This window comes from Vidua macroura, chromosome 5 (genome assembly GCF_024509145.1).
Source record: "Vidua macroura isolate BioBank_ID:100142 chromosome 5, ASM2450914v1, whole genome shotgun sequence".
In the NCBI taxonomy this organism is placed as follows: Eukaryota; Metazoa; Chordata; class Aves; order Passeriformes; family Viduidae; genus Vidua; species Vidua macroura.
The window spans coordinates 6,785,321-6,804,911 of NC_071575.1; the positions used below are offsets into that span (position 1 = coordinate 6,785,321).

A 19,591-nucleotide genomic window follows, 5' to 3' on the forward strand; every position below is an offset into this window, starting at 1 on the left:
AGAAATTATAAATAGGAACATCTCGTCTTGTGTTAGAGATCCATATATCACAGCTGGCACACAAATAATTTGAAAATGCAAAGCCAGAGTTGGACCCTTGATCTTAAGAAGGAGTATTAAGAGATGTTCTGTCATGCTACCAAGTCACTAGTGACATTATCACAGGCTTGTGTAGTTCCCTTTATTAGAGTTTGTATGTTCTCCAGTTTTTTAACAGAGGATGGGAAATTGGCCCACCCAGAATAAGATGGCAGTTGTCACCATCCCTCTTTCACTATGATCAGAAATCTGTTTACTTATCTCTGTAGACTGTGACAAGCTGGTTCAAGTGTGTGTTTGGTGTTCAGGGAGAAGGAAATGTGTTGAGGAAAAAACTTTCAGTAATGTGTAAGATGTAAAACACTGACTGGAACAAAAAAATACTTTAAAGTCTGCCTTTCTTGTCAAATTCATGAGCACAGGCAGGGGGTTGTCATTTACTCCCAGAAATGTCATTGCTTAGAATTGGTCTTGTAGAGAAAGCCACTCATTTTGACTGTTGAATAATTGTTTGGGGTACAGAGTCCTCGTAAGGTGGCACTTCTTAGGCTGATGCTCAGCTGTATCTGTAACCATAAGGGTGGGTCAGATGTGGAATAGTTTAGGTAGTTTAATAAACAGCAGCAAACCCCAAATTCATCACTGCTGAACAGTCAAGATGGTGCACCATAAGTGATTGTTACACTGCTGAGAAAAGGGAGGGCCGGTCTGTTACTCTGATAGCTGAGGTGTGACAAGAAAAGCACAAGAGGAGTCCCCTGCACAGTGTCATCTGGAGGCCTGGCTGCAGGTCTTGTTCATCAAGTTCAAAGGATAGCTCTGCTTGTCAAACTGAAGCAAGAGCAGGGCCATCACTCCCCCTGCACATGCATGTACTTACTGCTCATTTCCTGTTATTTGTGATCTGAAAAACCTCATGGCATGTTTGGAGGTCATCTTGGAAGCTGCAGGTAGCCCTTATGGACACAGAGTCTTTGAACAGACCTGTCCTAGGGCCTGTTTGTTCCTCCCATATATTAATTTGAAAGTTGTTGTCCGCCTACAGAAGAGGAGGAAAGTGGAAAGACGCAAGAAAAATTGATGTTGGTCCAAACTTACATGGTCTGATTTTCCTTTTCCCTTTTAGACACAACGGAGGAACCTGCACCACAGCCCAACAACACCATAGGCTCCATCATTGGTGTGATCCTTACAGTCTTTGTGGTGGGAGCAATGTACTTCATCTGCCAGAGGGTGCTGTGCCCACGCATGAAGGGCGATGGGGAAACCATGACCAATGATTACGTGGTGCACGGACCAGCCTCAGTACCTCTGGGCTACGTGCCTCACCCAAGCTCTCTGTCAGGGTCTCTCCCTGGTAAGTAAAGGGCATGATCCTTGTCCTTGGCACCCCACAGCTGTACTTGAGGATACTGTGCATCTGTGTACAGGAAATGTCTGCTCCAGATGCAGTTCTTGGAAGCTGTGGGAAGCCAGGACTGCCAAGTCTTGTTACCATCCTTCTTTACAATAATGAACTGCTATTTTACCCGTGCTGTTCACAAGCATTTAGGCACTTAGCTTAAATAAATGCACACACTGTGCATTTTCTTCTTTTGCTATAAGGAATCCCCTTTTTGGGCTATTGCAGCACCAGCAAATTTTCACAACAGTATAGGGTAAAGTTACACAGAGTTATATTCATGGGACTTTAAACATTATGTAATCATTCTTAGTAGGTTTGCAGTCTAAGTTTGTATGCTTGTGAGACTTCTTGCCAAGTCTATAATGATCAGCAATAACTTTGGTCTCAACTTATTTAATTTAATGATGAATTTTCCAGTACCAGCCCAGGCACATGATGCTACTGCTGTTTAAAAAGTAAAACTTAACCACAACATTGCACTTCATCTATATGCAGTGCTTCTGTATATATTGATTAAATATGTACTGTAACTTGTGGCTTTTAGATCCAGCAGGCTCCTCTCAGAGCATGATTTGGTTTTAATACCAAGATAATTAATTTTGGGTTTGCAAGTTGTGCTTATACTGCTGTTGTCCTTCAGATTATTTTTTTAAGCTTCCTTTTGTCTGTGAATTGAGGAAGAATTGAATACTGACATACATCTCTGTTCTTCAGGTATGTCTCGAGGTAAATCTGTCATCAGCTCCCTCAGCATTATGGGAGGGAGCAGTGGCCCACCCTATGACAGAGCCCATGTTACAGGAGCCTCCTCCAGCAGTTCTTCAAGTACCAAAGGCACTTACTTTCCTCCAGTAAGTCATTCTGTTATTCATAAACTTTTAATAACTTTCAGGGAAGTGACAGTGTCTGTCTAAAGGTTAATCAATTTGACAGATTCATGTTTTGATTTAGAATTCTAATATAATAAACTTGTTTGGATATTGAGTAAGTGATTTTGAAATGGAAGAGGATTGTCTTTTTCCAAAATGGTCTAGAAATTTTCACTTAATTAAAAAAAGTTGTGAGAGAGCTCAGTGCCAGGAAGAAAGATATTAGATTGAATGTCAGGGGAGATGGAAAAAATCCCTGTAGATGTTGAGCAGCTCTGGCAGAGAGATCTCCTTTCATTATACTCTGCCATGTGCCTCTGACAGTAAAACTAATGTTGATTCTGTACAGACCTGTCAAGGAGTTAAAATGAAGCTTTGTGTCACGTGTCTTACAAGTGACAGGTAAATAAGTAAACAAGTGTTTTGCAGCTCTGTAACATCCCTCCATCACAAATGTGTAGGGTGCTGCACTAACTGCTGTGTAACAGTTGGTGGCAGCCCTAGAGGGCTCCCTGTCCTTCACTTCTAGCATCTGTGGTGGTTGGTTTGGGTATTTTCATGGAGCTCGCCAAGCCACGGTCGAGTGTTAAAGAACCCCATGGTTGGTCAGTGAAGGCTGGAATCTTCAACTGTTGGTTTTCAGTTCTGAGAATCAACTGATCAGGCTTTAAATCAGCTTTAAATTAATCCAAATACATGGAATAAGAACATGCCTGCATAGGGAAGGAATGCTTGCCTTGGCCAGCATGCTGCAAGTATTATAAGCAGAGCAATACTTGGAGACTGCAGCTTGCAGGAGCAGAGATCTGCCAGTCTGCCTTGGGCAGTGGTATCCCTAGTGACAATCTAGAATTGAACAGCTTGCTGCAACTTTACTTCTCAGCACTGGCTGTGTCAAAATAGCCAAAGCAGTCGGCGTTTTTTGAGAAGAGCTTAGTAGTAGCCAATAGGAATGGCAACAAATGGCATTTCCAGGGTCTGATAAGAGCTGGGGAATAAACAGGAAAAAAATCCTGTTTGCTGGGAGGGCTATGTATGCATGCAGTTCTTTACTTAAGGTTCCTATTAGACAGTACTAAAAACTATAAACTGGTGTTTTCTCGAGTTCCCTTTGTATCTTTCCGTTTTAAAAGTGCCTTTTTTCCTTTCTTACTCCTTAGATTTTGAACCCACCACCATCACCAGCTACTGAACGTTCACACTATACCATGGAATTTGGTTATTCTTCAAACAGCCCATCCACTCATAGATCCTACAGGTAATTACTATTACAGTAGCTCCTGTCAGGATCAAAGCAGTTAGTGTAGAAAATGCAGAATAAAGGCAGCCTCTGCTCTGTAAGAATTACAATCAAAGGCCCTAATTCTGCAAGCACTAAACTGGTGCTTAAATGGGCTCACGTGTATCATGTCACTGCTGGCTGTGTGGAAGTGCAGCACTGTTTGAGGTAAATCATACACTAAGTGGGTAGTGATACATCCCTGGGGTATATTCCTTAGGGGGAATGACAGCACTCATCACAAAACCAGCTATGTGCCAAAAGAAACGTAGTGCCATGAGTATTTTAAGCCAAAAAAACTTATCCTGGAGTGAATCCTGCCTTTTTTAGGCTTCTGCCATAAATAATTTATTATGTAATAATCAGAAATTATAAGCAAATGCCCTATGGAGGAAAAGTTGGCAATATAAAGGCTAATAGGTCACAAGTAACATTAATGTTGTTGTCTCGATAAAGCACAGAATTTCCAGTTTGACACAATAAGGGTTAATGTCTGGAAAAGATTGCTAACCTTTTGCTTTATTTTCTCTTGACTAGTATTTATGAGCATGCATTTCATCTCTGTTTGAATGTATTTTTCTTACCTTCTCTGTAAGAATGCTGGAGTTAGTTACGATTTTATGACAAGTTACCAGAAATAGAGCAATAGACCCCTGCTACACAAGGGTGTAAAAGTTCCCCTCCCAAATCACCAGTAGATTTGGTCAATGAGAAGAGAGCGCTGTATTTGTCTGAAAGATGTGCCTCCCTAACACAGAGCCTTTGGGGGCTTTGGGTAATGAGGTATCTGGGGCTGAACAGACATCTCTTCTCCATTAGCAGAAAATATGGCCTCTGTTGTGCAGAAGGTCAGACCAGATGTTTATAATGATCCCTTGCAGCCATATGAAAAATCTTTTAAAATTACAAGTAATTTTCTAATGAAAGAAACCAAATTCAGGCACCAGCATGGGTCATCTGCTGGTTAGCTGATGTGACTTTTAGTACTATAAATTATATTAGGGATGTAGCATAGGGTTTAATTTTTTCCAAATGCTCACCCATCCAAAAATAAACACTGCTCTTCCTGCTTCTGATCTTACTTCTTTCCTAATATTCTGACTTGACTATAGAGGAGCTGCATTCCCTCGTGTTCCCAGCCACTGACAGTGATGCTGGGAGTTGTAGTTACCATGCATTTCCCTTTCTAATTTGTTTCCTTGAAACTATCTTGGGCTCACTTTAAAAGATGTTTTGTGGTAGCAGCCTTTGAGAATTTCATCCCAGTTACTTCTCTAAGGAATACTTCTCCTGAGTGCTGTGAGTGTGCCAGGTAATTTTCAGTCCTTCTGTCTGGCCTTGGAAGTTAGTATCCAGAAATTGCATAATGGAAACAGAATTATCGTCTCCATAATTGCAACACAGCTATTACAGAGGCACATGCACACACCCATGCCCTCCCTGCCCCACTCTCTTAGGAGCAACTTTTTCTACCTCAATTAAGTCCTTAGGGAGCCTGTTGTGTGAGACTTGCTCTCAGCCACTGCTCCTTTCTGTGGCACAGCACAAGCTCTTACAGGTGCTCCTTGCATCTCTGAGCAGGCAGTGCCAGGGTCACCGGAAGCATCTGGAGATTGGGAAGCACTTGGCAAACCTGGGCTCTTCAGTGTTCTTGGCATCACAGAATGGTGTGGGGGAGGAGAGAACTTCAGCCCATCCAGTTCCACCCTCTGCCATGGGTGGGGACATCTTCCCCTAGACCAGGTTATTCCATGCCCTGTCCAGGCTGGCCTGGAACGCTTCCAGGGATGGGGAACCCACAACATTATGTGTGGGAATCCAGGGCATCCCTGTGGCCACCCTGGAAGGTCTGGGACCCTGGCAAGGGGTCAGAAACGCCCCTGTACAGAGCCCTGAGAGACACCGGCTCTGATCTCTGTCCACGGAAAAGAGTTTTCAATCTTACAGGATGAATTACAAGCTCTGAGTGTTTGATTCAAGTAGTAATTAGTGTGGCAAGGGTGCAAAAGTAGAATTTTAGGATTCTAGATAAGGCATTCAAAGGAGGCAAGATGGAGGAAACTGGGCATGCCTTGTCCTTTTTCTTCTTCTTCATGCCCTCCATGTTTCACTGTGGTGTTGGCATTTTTCTGTCGGTTTAGGCTGGGGACACACTGTTCAACATGGGTGATAGATATTGGCACATTATTGTAAATATAGCACACGTAGTTTCTAGTATAGAATGTTTGTAACATCCCACTGAGGGGCAGAGCCCTGCACGCTGCCCTGCAGGACAGACCTGCTGCAGGTCAGAGAGAAACTATTTTAAATGAGAAAGAATAAACAACTTTGAAAACCAGCACAGACGAATTACAACTCCTTCTTTGGCAGCGAGGCTGAAAGACAGACACTTTCTACAATCTCGGGAGCATCTAAATATCACAGATCCTGACAATTATGGATTAAATTAACCTGAATAATAGAATACTTACACCAAACGTGGCCTACCGTCCAATTCCAGCAGTTTCGAGCACAAAATTTATTTTCTACAAGTAAAGCCCAAAATAATGTGTTATACAATGGAAAGATCTCCTCTTAGAAGAAAGATTTAATGGGTTACTACAAAAATATAGAGAAAGGGCTTTGCAGAATAAATGACCTTGATAACAGATCTGGCAATAAGAGTGTCATGATAAAGCAAAGCTTAGATAAATTAAACATTTCCTCTGTCCCCCAAGTGTATTATCTGCATTTTTATATTGCATTTATACCACCCACGTTGTGTAGAGTATAACAATTCTTTCTACATGTAGCTCTGATATGAAGAACAACTAGTTAAAACAAAATGGGTACCTGATGGAGGGGATTCTGGTAACAGAAAAAAATTGTCTGCAAAGCCTATAACCAGTCATACATAATTCTTGACCTGCTTCTATTGCAGAGCGGGGGGAAAAACCCCTACAGCTTTAAGGGTTGTAGCCCTTCTGCAGGGAAAGTTTGGAGAGGAGATGCTGTGCATTACTGCAGAGGTTGCCCCGCTTTCTGTTTCCACCTTGGGCTTATCCCCTTTGAGAAAGGAAAAGTGACCCATTCCCCCCCCCCCCCTCCATCTCCCCGCTACAGCTACCGGCCCTACAGCTACCGGCACTTCGCGCCGCCCACGACGCCCTGCAGCACGGACGTGTGCGACAGCGACTACGCCCCGAGCCGCCGGCTCCCCGCGGCCGCCGCCAAGGGCTACACCAGCGACCTCAACTACGACTCGGAGCCGGTGCCGCCGCCGCCCACGCCGCGCAGCCAGTACCTGTCTGCCGAGGAGAACTGCGAGAGCTGCCCGCCGTCCCCCTACACGGAGCGCAGCTACTCGCACCACCTGTACCCGCCGCCGCCGTCGCCCTGCACCGACTCCTCGTGAGGGGCCGCCCCCCGCCCTGCGCTGTAAATACAAAACGTTCCGCTGGGGACGGGGGGGGGGAGGAGAGGACAGTGTACAGTGAAATGTGTGGGCGGAGGAGGAGCACTGAAGATATTTGTACAGAAGAATTCTAAAAAAAAAAAAAAAAAAAAACCAAAAAAAAAACAACAAAAAGGAAAAAAAAAAAGGATATTTATATATTTTCTTAAACAGCAGCTGCTGCTTGTGCCATAAGAAGAAAGAATTTTTGTATAAAAGATCCCAGATGTTTGTACAAAAAGTTTTTATTTTTGCAAATGGAACACAAAAACATGCCTTAATCCAGTGAAGTGACTGAGCACATAGGGAAATGGAAGGGCTGGGATATGTTTCTTGTCCAGTGAGGTGATACGTGAGTTTTGTCAATACCAAAAATGTTTAAAGTAGTTAATAATAAAGAAGTCCGTCTCAGAGCAGCATACCATAGATACTCGGAAGTAGCCAAATAACCTCTATGTTAACTGCAGAAGGCCAGCAACTAAAGTTAAACTTGAAAATGCAGTCAGGACAGATATTAACCTTACACAAAGGGCTTTGTTTTCTACAGGAATACAGCAGTCGTAGCAGTGAATCCAGAAAATCAATTGCACACTTTTTAAAATGAATACACCTCTGTTTTTCCTTAATGCATTTAACAAATGAGAGCGTTTAAAGCTTTCTCCCCGCTTCTGGAATTTCAGTTATTTTTGTTGGGTGTATCTTAAAATTTGGTTTTTAATCCCAGTTAGGTTTTCTTTCTTCATCCTTTCTTCCTGCCCGTGTCACTTAAATTCATGATATTCCAGTTTAAAGTACTGCTAGAACTGGGCTGCTGTAAATGCCGGTGTTTCTCCTAATTAGCCTTGTCATATAGTGGCTATCACGCTATACATTACCCTCCTCATTTTGCCAGCATGGTAGGTCTCTGTTTTGTACCAGGTCAGTACGATTCTCACATCATTGACAAGGGTAATATGCATATACCTGAATGATTTTTAGTCCCTTAAAAAAGAAAATCTTATTTTGACCTAGTGCCCACAAAATGTCAAATATTTTTATACCACATATAATATAGACAGCATATTTATAATCTATAAATTTAACCATGGATTGTTAGTTTTACTGTAAATGAATAATATATCCTTGCAGTACTTTCAGTGTATATTAATATCACAGTATACAAATCATATATATAAATATATATATTATTTTTTCCTAGTAAGGAAGCATTTAACTTTCAGTGGAACAACTGTCCATAAGAAAGATAGATGTTTTGATCATTGGAAGGGGTTCCCCTGCTATATTAACTGCTCGTATTTGCTTTGTGTTAGGTAAAGCCAGTTTTTCTCAGTATGATTTTGACATACCTCCTCTTTTGTGTGGTGTGAGTTTAATACTTAAGTATTAACCACTGTGAATGTCAAATTTTAAGATATTCTTAACCAAACCATTTTATATTCACATCTCTATTTTTGTATATTGTCATATTTAACCCCTTCTCCCATCAGCCTCACCATGGTGATTTTGACAGGGAGATTATTTAATCAAGTGAAAACATTATTTGTGTGGTTTAAGGGGCAACCTAGGGTATTGTTAGCTCCTCTTGGACTCCAGTGCAGTGCTTTGAATTTGTTTTGTTGCAGCAGAGCACACAGCATACCTGGTCTTAGATGGCATTGTGCATTTGCACCTTCTTTTGACATCACATCCACTGAAGGTGCTCAGTGCTTTCACAGACTGGCCCTCTGAGTCTTCTTTCTCAAAACAAAGGTCCTGGGAGCTCCTGCCTCCTCACCTTTGGGTATGGAATGGGGATAGCAACTTTCCAGAGGCGCCTTTGGGTTTTATTGTTCTCTGTTGCTTCCTTCCCAGCCATAAGTTATCTGAAAATATGGCTTGGGCTTACAATTGATGCTGTTGACAAAATTAATGACAAGTTATTTTTGCTAGCTGCCACTCATCTGGAGTACTGGATGCTCATTTGGTTTCAGCTCCAAGGAAAACTGTGTCATTGGGGTTCCATCTCTAATAAAGGGTTTTTCCTACTAGTCCAGTATACCTGAGGAATCTTTAAAAAGCCTTGTTGATCTCCAGGCTATTGCTGTTGGTCTCTGAAGATGGTGTACTAAGGAGTTTTTTGCCCAGCTTCATTCTAGTTTCTAGGAATTATGGTGGTTGTTCTTCTGACTCTTCCAGCTCTTCCTTGCTGGTGGAGAAGCTTCCTTGTGTTGTCCAGCAGGATGGATGTTGGGGAGGGTGTTGTGAACTCTAAGGGAACTGAAAACCATATATATGAAGGGGGGGGAGGGCGGGTGTGTTGGGGTGGGGGGTGAGGCTGGCACACCGATGAGAATTAGAATTTCTCTGTTGTTTACATTTTTTCATGTGCAGCATTCCGTGTGGGGTTCACATGTGGAAACTTGCACTAATGAACTCAGAAGAATATTGTATTGTTGTATCTCAGTCCAAGTGCTTGTACTGCAATGGTCTCTTCTTGCAAAATGCTTTTCTCCGTGTGCCAATTTCTGTTTGAAAAACTCCAGGATGGTTGAGCTTAAGGAGTGGTATCCTCTTTCTGGTGCAGCTGGACTGCCTCACTGAGGCATCCCCTTGGAGGGAGCTTCCTGTAGGTAAATTTGTGTGTTAATTATAAGCAAGGATTTGTTTAGAAGAAAAACATTCTCTGCATATGGATCGTGCTGCCTCCTGTGCTGGTTTACATCCACATAACCCAACTGAAGTCAGTAGAGTTGCCATAGAATTCCATGTAGGATTTGATGTTTCAATTTGTGCATCAAGTATTTTGGGTGCTTCTGGGAGGTTCATGAGAGGGGAAGTGGACAGGCTGGGGTTTTCCACTAAAAATGCCCAGCATGGAGAACAGGCTGTTCCTCGTCTGAGCAGGAAGCTGTGATATGATTTTGTAAATGCATGTATTTTCTCAGTAAACTGGAGTAAATTTTTGAAAGAGGTACTGATCTGTGAAGCTCCTCTTGGGCAGATCTCCAGATTAAAAAAGCACTGATGCAACCAGTACCCACACCTGACACATTCCCAATGGATAAATGTTGAGACTGAACATTTTCTCTCTGTTCTCCTTTGGCACTGAGCCAGGTGTGATTCATATTCTCTCTTTCCCTCAGTGAGGATCATCTTTTCTCCTGCTTCTCCAGTTGACTGAGGTATTGGGACCGTAGATAACACAGACATGCCCATTCAGGAAATTGCTGAAGTGGGTTTGTACCATTAGCATGGAAGGGATCTCACTGATGGCAGTGGAAATTGTTCCTTGTCCTTCCAGTTAAGCATAAAGGTCCTTATCCTACAGCATCAGGTAAAGTAGGGCATTAACACAAGGAACCCTTGTGTATTTTTTCCTCTCTGTAGATACTGGGCAGTTCCTAGCTGGCTGTCTGGTGATGGGAATAGCTGGCATGCCCAGTCTGTTGTAGCTAAAAAACAAAACAAGACATTACAGCATAAGTTGTTGAAAACTAACTTTGCATGTTTAAATGGCAGCATTAATGAGACCTAAGTCTACCTTTTAAAGTTATACCTGGCATGTCATGCTGCATGCTGCTCATGGCTTTCTAAGGGGCACTCTTCATTTCCCCACTGCTTTTGGATACCAAAATATTTGTTAGGAAATAACTTGGATGTGATAAACAGAACACACACATGGCATCTGCATTTGAAATAAAGACTGGTTTCCATGAATATAAATTCATGCAACCTGTGCACATACATTAAATGAAATATTTACAGTAATGCAAAATATATAAGTGAGCCATTTGATATCAAAGGATTCACTTTGCTGTGAGTTGAAACTTTCTGCACTGTAAATTCCGGATTTCTACCGCAGCATTTCCCTCCCCACATGCAAGTACAGGTGCGTGTGCAGGTACCCAAATCTTTGATAATGGGCATTTACCCAAAGCTGATAATTTTCTCTTGTGCATAGATTCAGCCTCCCTGACTCCCAGAGTGATAATGCTGAGTGTTGTCCTGCTGTGTCTCACCTACTCTGGGCTCCTTTTGGGCAGGTTGTATGACAGAAGCAGAACACTCAAATCCTTAATGCTCTGTCAAGCCAGGCAGGAGAGGAAGCACATTTCTTATATTGTTCCCCTACTTTTGCAGTCCATTTTGCAGATGAGTAAAGCTCCTCTGTGTTTTGTAGGGACATGAAAAGCAGTCTGCTGTAGCCCTAGCATAATTATGAAGAAAACTGCACCCAAACTGCTTGATATGGCAGGTGCTGCATTCAGCTGCAAGTGAAGGTGCATGTGGAAAATCCCTGTCATTCCTATTTATTACACTAATGGGCCTTGATGGTGTTGTGGTCTGCAGCTCTGCATTGCTTCTCTATTCATTACAGCTCATTCTCTAGAGATGCCTTCATTGGTAAGTCCTAAACACAGTTTAAGCTTTAAAGTAGTTAAACCTGTGCTGAGATGAAGAAAAGGCCACTGTCTTGAATATAATTTCCATTCCTGATTGCTTGGCAAATGTCAGATTAATTAATTAGCACCATTCTGAGGGGAACTGCTTGAGCTACAGAACTCCCTGGTCACACATTCTGTTGGATCAGATGACTTCTTCAAAATGCCTCTTAAGAAGAAATCAATCACTTTCTTTTCCTGACCTTTTTGCCTTGAGCATGTTTGTCACACTGTATTGTTAGTGACAGAATCTGCTTCTGAACCTGTACTGTGCAGTTTACTTATTAGTGCTGCAACAGAAAAATAACTGGCTTATTGAGTGCAAAAAGAATTTAAGCATTGCTATTCAGAAATTGCTTTCTTAGCAATGAGATTTTTTAAATTGCATTTTGGTGTTGGTATAGCTTGAAAATCAACCTTTAACTTAATGGCAGATGACAGATAAACCTTGCTAATAAGTTAGGAATGAATGAATAGCTTGAAAAGGGTTACAAAACAGCTGATTTCTTTTCTAAAAGAAGTCAAAATACAGTAGTGATCCAAATTTTTCTTTCTTTTCCATCTTTAAAAAGGGAAGGGATTTGTAGCATTTATAGGAACTGGTGATTCACACCAGAACTGTGCAGGACAGGATAAGTAAAGTGTTGGTGTTTTATTCAGGATTGTCCTAGCAGAGGGCAGGAGGGTGATTGTTACAAACTGTTGGAGAGCCAGTGTTCCCCTCTTTAAATGAACCAGGAGCAGCTTTGAAGTCCTGATGAAAATGGCTGCAGCCTTAAGCCATGCAGGGGAGAGTCAGTGGAAAAGGGAAGTGGTTTTTTTGTAAAGAGGATACCACTAGGCTTAATCTGAACTAGCCTTGTTTGCAAGTGAAGGATCTGGTGCTGCTTTCAGATTTTAACTCTTTGTTTTTGGTTTGTTTTGTTTGTTCTTTTGTTGTAAGCTTTAATCACTGTTTGTCATTGTCTTAAAGCCAGCTGGTGTCTCTTGTTCATCAACTTCAGTACGATGGTGCTTTGCAAGGATGTATTTATATTATAATGGCCAACATTTGGCCAGCCCTATTCACTCATTCACTAACATTTTTTTTTTTGTAAAATAAAGTGCTTTACTTGTACGGTGTATATAAACCTTGTACAAAAATCCTTTCCAATTATTACTATAAACTGAGTTGTAACAAATGAAATGTTGATTTTTATAATAAAACTAAGAGTGGAAAAGGAGAAATATGTTTCATTTTATTTCGGCATCTGGAGGACAGGTAATTGAAGGTACAATGTGTGTCTTTGCTCTTCATAAAAGTCAGAATGGGCTGAGTTTTCTAATGCTGTAGAGGGCTCTACAGACACATGGGATTTGCAGTGCAACTGACAATATTTTAAAGCTTAAAGTCTCAGTCATTGATCCCTGAGATTGGTTTACAGGATAATACTGAAATAGAGATTTTTGGAGTTCACTTGAGTTAACAAAATGAATTAAGCATTTAAATTTTAGCTTGTAAAATTATGTGTTGAATTTTAACCTTTTACTTAAGAAACCTCTGCCAGGGCACAAAGGGCATAGGAAAATGAAAATTTCTGAAGCTTCTTGCAAGAACCCAGATAAAGGGGCTCCTCTGTCTCCAAGCTTATCAAGACTGACAGACGTACTCAGATATGCACCAAAGGACCAAAAGTGCACGCGCAAAGGAGAAAAGTTCAAAAGCTCAATCATGAGGAAGACCACAATCTTCAGCCTCAGAGACCAGCCTCTGAGACAAGCTCTACACAAGTGGTTTCAGCTTGAACCAAGTCAGTCTCTTCATCCATCAGGTAGTCATAGAAGGAGAGGACGGAGGGAGAGACGGAGTGTTCTTGGGAGGGATGTACCAAAGTTCAGCAGGTTGCTGTCCAGCCTTTGACTGGGAACAACCGCCAGCTGAACGGGCGCTTAGGAACCCCTGGAGGTGGGGTCTGGAAGGGGGTGATCCCCTGTTTCGAGTGTGGATTGACAACCTTTTGCTGGAAGCCAGACTGGCACACAGCTTGGGTTCTCCTCCGATGCTTGAAGTGCCAGAGGAGGTGGTTTTGTATTTCATACAGACGGAGATCCACGTGTCGTGCGTGCACCCCTGAATTGCTGAGATACTATAACCCAGGGGCTGAACAAGCAAGGTGTGAAATAGTGAATTTAATCTGTGGGAAAAGCCACCTAGTCTCTGAAACCTGGGACGTGTTTAAAGAAGATTGGGAAAGAATAAAGAAGTGGCACAGCCTTAGTATTAAAAAGAAGAACTAAATAATTTTTTTTTTCTTTCTTTTCTTTCCTCCCCAGTGTTTTGGATTGAACCCTTAGGAGTTCATAAATTTGTATGGGACTGGGCAAACAACAAATTAATAGGAGTTAATGGTTAATTATGATCTATTAATGAATACATTAATATTTTAATATTAAAGGTAATTAAAGTATTATTGATTATTAATTCTGCTATTATATTTTAGTTTGGTTATTTGATTAACTATAATTGTTTATTAATATTTTGATTTGAATATTTGGATAATTATTAATTTTTTTTGTCACAAAAAGAAATGCAATCAAATATCTATGGAGGGAAGAGAAATGGGAGGAAGTTTCTTATTGTGATATTTTCTTCTCCCTCTGAAATAACCCTGATTGGCAAAGGGACTGTAGCATCAAAGCCCCCTCTGAATCAGAGGAGAAGGGTGGTAGCCCATGTGCAGCAGGATTAGGGGGGACCAGAGGAGAATACCCCAGCAGGCCCTCTGGTTGTAAATCTGAAGCTGGGGGAAATGGAGAAAGAAGTAAAATTCTGGTTGATACTGAGGCAACCTACTCAGTTCTAAATACAGCTTTGATGCCCATAGGAGGTGATTATGCTATAGTTACAAGAGCAACTGGCCAAACTGAAAAGGCATTTTTCTTTAGGCCACTAAAATACAAACTGGGAAAGCAGTGGGGGATCCACAAATTTCTGTATATGCCCAACTCCCCTGAGCCACTTTTGGGCAGAGATTTGCTGGAACAATTACAGGCAACTATTACATTTAAAAATGGGGAAATTACTCTGGAGGTAAATCATCAAAAGTATGTAGAAATACTGAGTTTGGTATTAACCACTAGTGAAGTCACAAGGGAAACTGAAATTGATGAAGAGATAATGAATCAGGTATTCCCTGGGGTATGGGCCTCTGATGTACCCGGGAGAGCAAAAAACGCTCCCCCTATACAGATCAGGCTAAAAGAGGGAAAGCAACCTGTCAGGGTTAAACAGTATTCCTTGAGGAGGGGGGATAAGGAAGGAATTAGCCCAGTATTTGAGAACTTTTTGCATCTAGGATTATGAAAAGAATGTCAACCTGATTTTAATACCCCTATCCTACCAGTTTGCAAACCTGATGGGTCATACCGGTTAGTACAGGATCTGCGAGCCGTGAACAAGGTAACTGTGAACAAGGTAATCTGTATCCTGTGGTGGCCAATCCCTACACGTTATTAATTTGCTTAACACCCGAGCTAACTTGGTTTACCATTTTAGATTTAAAAGACGCCTTCTTTTGCCTTCCTATCCACGAAGCCAGCCAGAAAATTTTTGCATTTGAATGGGAAAGTCCTAAAAGCGGGTGAAGAGTGGGAGTCCAACTTACATGGACCAGACTCCCACAAGGATTCAAAAACTCACCCACTTTGTTTGGAGAACAACTTGCAGAGGAATTAGAGACCTGGGAAGCCCCTCCAGAGGAAGGGAAGTTGCTACAGTATGTAGATGACATCCTGATAGCCACACGGACAAGGGAAGCATGCATGGCCTGGACGATAAGCCTCTTGAACTTTTTGGGGCTCCAAGGGTAGCGGGTATCAAAGAAAAAGGCCCAAGAAGTAAAACAGAAAGTAACTTATCTGGGTTACAAAGTCAGTGCTGGACAACGTACCCTGGGCCAAAGCTGGAAGGAGGCAATATGCCAGACCCCAAAACCTCAGACTGTAAAGGAACTACGAACTTTCCTGGGGATGACAGAGTGGTGCAGTTATGGATCTATAACTATGGACTGTTTGTTAAGCCCTTCTATGAACTAACTGCAACTGAAAGCAGGGACATCCAATGGACAAAGGAAGCTAGGCAGGCTTTCAACCAGCTGAAAAAAGCCCTCATGTCAGCTCCAGCCCTGGGATTGCCAGATGTGAGTAAGCCTTTCCTCTTGTTCTCCCATGAGAAGCAAGGAATCGCCTTGGGACTATTAGCACAGGACCTCGGCCTGTACCAGAGAGCAGTGCCTTACTTCTCTAAGCAATTGGATACAGCAGCTAGAGGGTGGCCTGGGTGCCTCAGAGCTGTTGCAGCAGTCGTACTGAACATCCAAGAGGCACACAAATTCACCCTGGGCCAGAAAATGACTGTGCTGGTGTCTCACACGGTGTCTGCAGTGCTGGAGGTGAAAGGCAGCATTGGCTTTCCCCACGGTTCCTGAGATACCAAGCTATTATAGTAGAGCAAGATGGTGTGGAGGTAGTGGTGACTAACATTGTCAATCCAGCCTCCTTCCTCAGTGAAAACCAAGGGGAGCCAGTGGAACATGACTGCCTGGAGACCATCAAGGCCACCTAGTCCAGCTGCCCTGACTTGAAGGACACCCCTCTCGAGGATGCAGAACTCTGGTTTACTGATGGAAGCAGTTATATCATCAGTGGAAAACGACACGCCGGGTATGCAATTACTACCTGCAGGGAGGTAATAGAATCTGGGCCCCTGCCAATGAATACCTCTGCACAAAAGGCTGGGATAGTTGCTCTAACTCAGGCCTTAGAATTGGCAAAAGGGAAAGAAAAGAACATATATACAGACTCAAAGTATGCATTTGGAGCAGTGCACGCTCATGGAGCCATTTAGAAACTCACACTGCAACACCCCAGCTGTGAACTTTTAACCCTGAACCTGTTCCAGATTGTGAGTCCGTGCAGCAGACAAGTCCCAGGCAGTAAATCCACTTTCAGACAAGTGCCTGAGCACAGGGGAATGGAGCTGTTCCCCTCTGTGCCTCACTGCAATTCACCTCCCACCTGCCTGCTGCCTTTCAGTACGACTGCTGCCACAGCTCTGAGGTAACCTGGCTATCTTTTGGTATTGCATCTATTTGCTTGGAAAAGTAAGCAGCTGCCCTCCGGTATGAATTTAAGTCTTTGAGCCACACGGGAGAATAGAGAGGATCTGGAAGTCTTAAAGTTGGAGCTGGCATGAGGGCACTCTTTAGCTGGTGAAAGGTCTGTGTGGCTTCCTTTGTCTACTGGAGATCTCTATTTAACAAACAGTCTGTAATTATAAACTTATAGCTGGCACTACCCTGCCATGCCTGTGTCTTTTTTTTTTTAATACTCTATCCTTGGAGTTCTAGGAAATTTGAAAGGCTTCTTTTTTCTTCTTGTGGAGTTTCCCAGAACTCTGGTTCTTTGCAAGCTGTTCTCCAGAGTGGGGGATTTTGAAGCTTTGAGGCACATGGATCATGTGAGCTAGGTTTTGTGCCTGCTTTTAGGGCTTTTCTATTCAAATGTAAAAATTTTCTGGCTGGCTTCGTGGATAGGGAGGCAAAAGAAAGCATCTTTCAGATGCATCTTTCATCTTTATGGTTTTCTTATCAGAAGAAGCTAATTTCTTCAGGCCTTGCTCAGACTTGGAGATGCCATGGGGATTAAAGGAAACAGTTGACATATAACAGAGAGAGTTTCTTGTTTTAAATATAATGTATGCATAACCATGAAGTATAGATGAATAGGCAACAGTGTATTGTTTTAAGGGTGATTCCTTTGTTCACAAGGTATGCTTGTCGTGGCTTAAGTGCCCAAGAGCCTCCGGATGTCCGTAAGTCTTTGTTTTTTATTGTCTTGTAACTCTAACTCTAAATTTTTATTACTGTAATTTTTATAACCATTTTATTTCTATTTTTATAACCATTTTATTATTATTAAACTTTTTAAAATTTTAAAAACCAAGTGATTGGCGTTTTTCACAGTAAATCTCTCTACCTTTTGCAGGAACACCCCAAATAGACACCAGAGGATCCTACAACAGAACACAAAGATATTTTGTGAAAGATTAATGTAAAATGAAAGCATGGCCAGTCACTCTGAAATATGACTGGCAGTTGCCCTTGTTAAACTTCACATGGTTGGTGATTGCCCATCTCTCTGTTTTGTCCAGGTCTCTCTGTGGGGTCTCTCTGTCCTAGAGGGAGCCAACAGCTCCTCCCAATTTTGTATCATCTGCAAACTTATTTGGTCTCCCTCCAGTCCTGCATCCAAGTCATTAATGAGAAGAGCACAGGGCTGAGGATGGAGCCCTGCAGAACCCTGCCAGTGACTGATGCCAGCCTGATGTCACCCCAGTCATAGTCACCCCTTGTGCACAACCCATGAGCCAGTTCCTTACCCATCCCATGACGTGTTTATCCAGCTGGAAGCTGGACAGATTGTCCAGAAGGATCCTGGGAGAGTCAGTATCGAAAGCTTTGAAGTCCAAAAACACCACATTCCCTTGGTGAAACCAAGTGTGTTACCTTGTCATAAAAGGAAATTGAGCTTTGGCTGCTTGAATTTTCTCCCTAATATGACCAGCAACATCTCTGTTCCTTTCACATCACCTGACCCTGCTTCCACTGGGCACACAGCTTCTTATTTTTGCCTTATATCCAAAGGAAGATCCCTGCTTAGCCAATCTGGCCTGTTGTCTTGCCAGCCTGACTTCTGACATTTTGGAATTGCACAGGAGGTGATGTTTAACAAGTGACCAGCACTGATGGACCCCAGCACCTGCACAAACGCCTTCCCAGGGGATTTTACTCGCTGGTTCCCTGCACAGCCTGAAGTCTGCTCTCCTCATGTCCAGGATTGAGGTTTTGCTGTCACTTTTCCTCTCATCAACAGAGATTTTAAACTTGATGGCTCCTTGATCACTGTGTCCAAGACAGCCCCAATCTCCACTTTGCTCACGAGACTCTCTCTGTTGACAAGCAGCAGATCAAGGACATCTTTCCAAGACAACTTCCTGTTCCATAAAGTTGCCATCCAGGTTTTTAGGAATCTTCTGGACCTGTTTGTGCCAGCTGTGTAATGCTCCCAGTTTATTTCTGGCAAGTTGAAGTCCCCCACAGGGACAAGGGCAGTTGATACAGAAGTATCCCTTGGTTCCTCAAAGAATAATTCATTGGCATCAAGAGTCAGAGCCATACCTGAGACAGGGCACATGAGTAAGGCTGGGGCTGAAAGGAGACCTCTTTGTGCTCTCCTTCAGCAGCTCCTGGGTATATTTGCTAAATCTGGTGTCTGCTCCAGGATGGTGGAAGAGCACTTCCTTCTCACCCTGACCATGCAAAACAACCCATCCCAGGTGCAGGTCTTTCCCTTCAGCTCTGTTCTCGTGTACAGAGGAGCAGATTGGGCTACATGGTAGTGGAGGCTTTTCCCATTCCAGGGGAAGAAAATGCCAGGTTTTCTCTCCCAGCTTTTCCAGCTGGATCCTTTCCTCTTGGATGACCCTGACTCACTTATAGTTCTCATGGAGAAAAGCAGAACCACCACAGGTCACCAGGGCTCATTAAACAGCATGGCCAGTCCTTCCCATAAAACCTGACCAGACAGGTGCTGTCTGTGCAAGAGAACTGGACTGTTTTAAACTGTGTGGATGGTGTGGGAAGCTGCTTTTGCTCAGAAACCCACCCAGCAGGACCCCTCTACATGACACAGTGGATGCATTGTGATATAGTTGCCTTAGGATGGAAAGCAGTAACTCACAAGATTAAGGATTATGTCCCCTCACTTAACTTTAACTGAATGGGGCACAACCTAATTAGCAAAGGCAGAGTTGATCTAGGGTGCCAGGGAAAACATCCCTAGTGGCAACAGATGTTACTGATGTGAAATAGAGACACCACATGCTGTAGGAAAAGGCCTAGGCTGATACAGGTCCTTCAGAAGAGGAGCTGTCTGCTGGTTTGTGCCTGTCCAGAAATAGTCCCCATGTTCCAAACTGAGAGGTTGCCACAGGCTTCTGGAAGAGAAGTGATGCAGTGCTTGGCTTTCAGCACCAGCAGAAGTAGTAGGTCACTGTTTATGACCTGCACTAGACTGAATTAACCATCACTGTGCAGCAAAAGATCT

At 42.7% G+C, this 19,591-nt stretch overlaps 1 protein-coding gene across 2 annotated transcripts in view; it reads left to right on the top strand.

Annotated features, from left to right (window-relative positions):
* LRP6 (LDL receptor related protein 6) overlaps positions 1-7,088 on the top strand; it is a 116,344-nt gene extending 109,256 nt beyond the window's left edge. For both annotated transcript variants that reach the window (XM_053977922.1, XM_053977923.1), the window contains 4 exons: positions 1,166-1,396; positions 2,159-2,295; positions 3,474-3,571; positions 6,695-7,088. In XM_053977922.1, the coding sequence (XP_053833897.1) occupies positions 1,166-1,396; positions 2,159-2,295; positions 3,474-3,571; positions 6,695-6,986 (758 nt within the window). In that variant the 3' untranslated portion in view covers positions 6,987-7,088. The remainder of the gene's footprint in view (positions 1-1,165; positions 1,397-2,158; positions 2,296-3,473; positions 3,572-6,694) is intronic.
* The last annotated feature ends 12,503 nt before the right edge of the window (positions 7,089-19,591 follow it).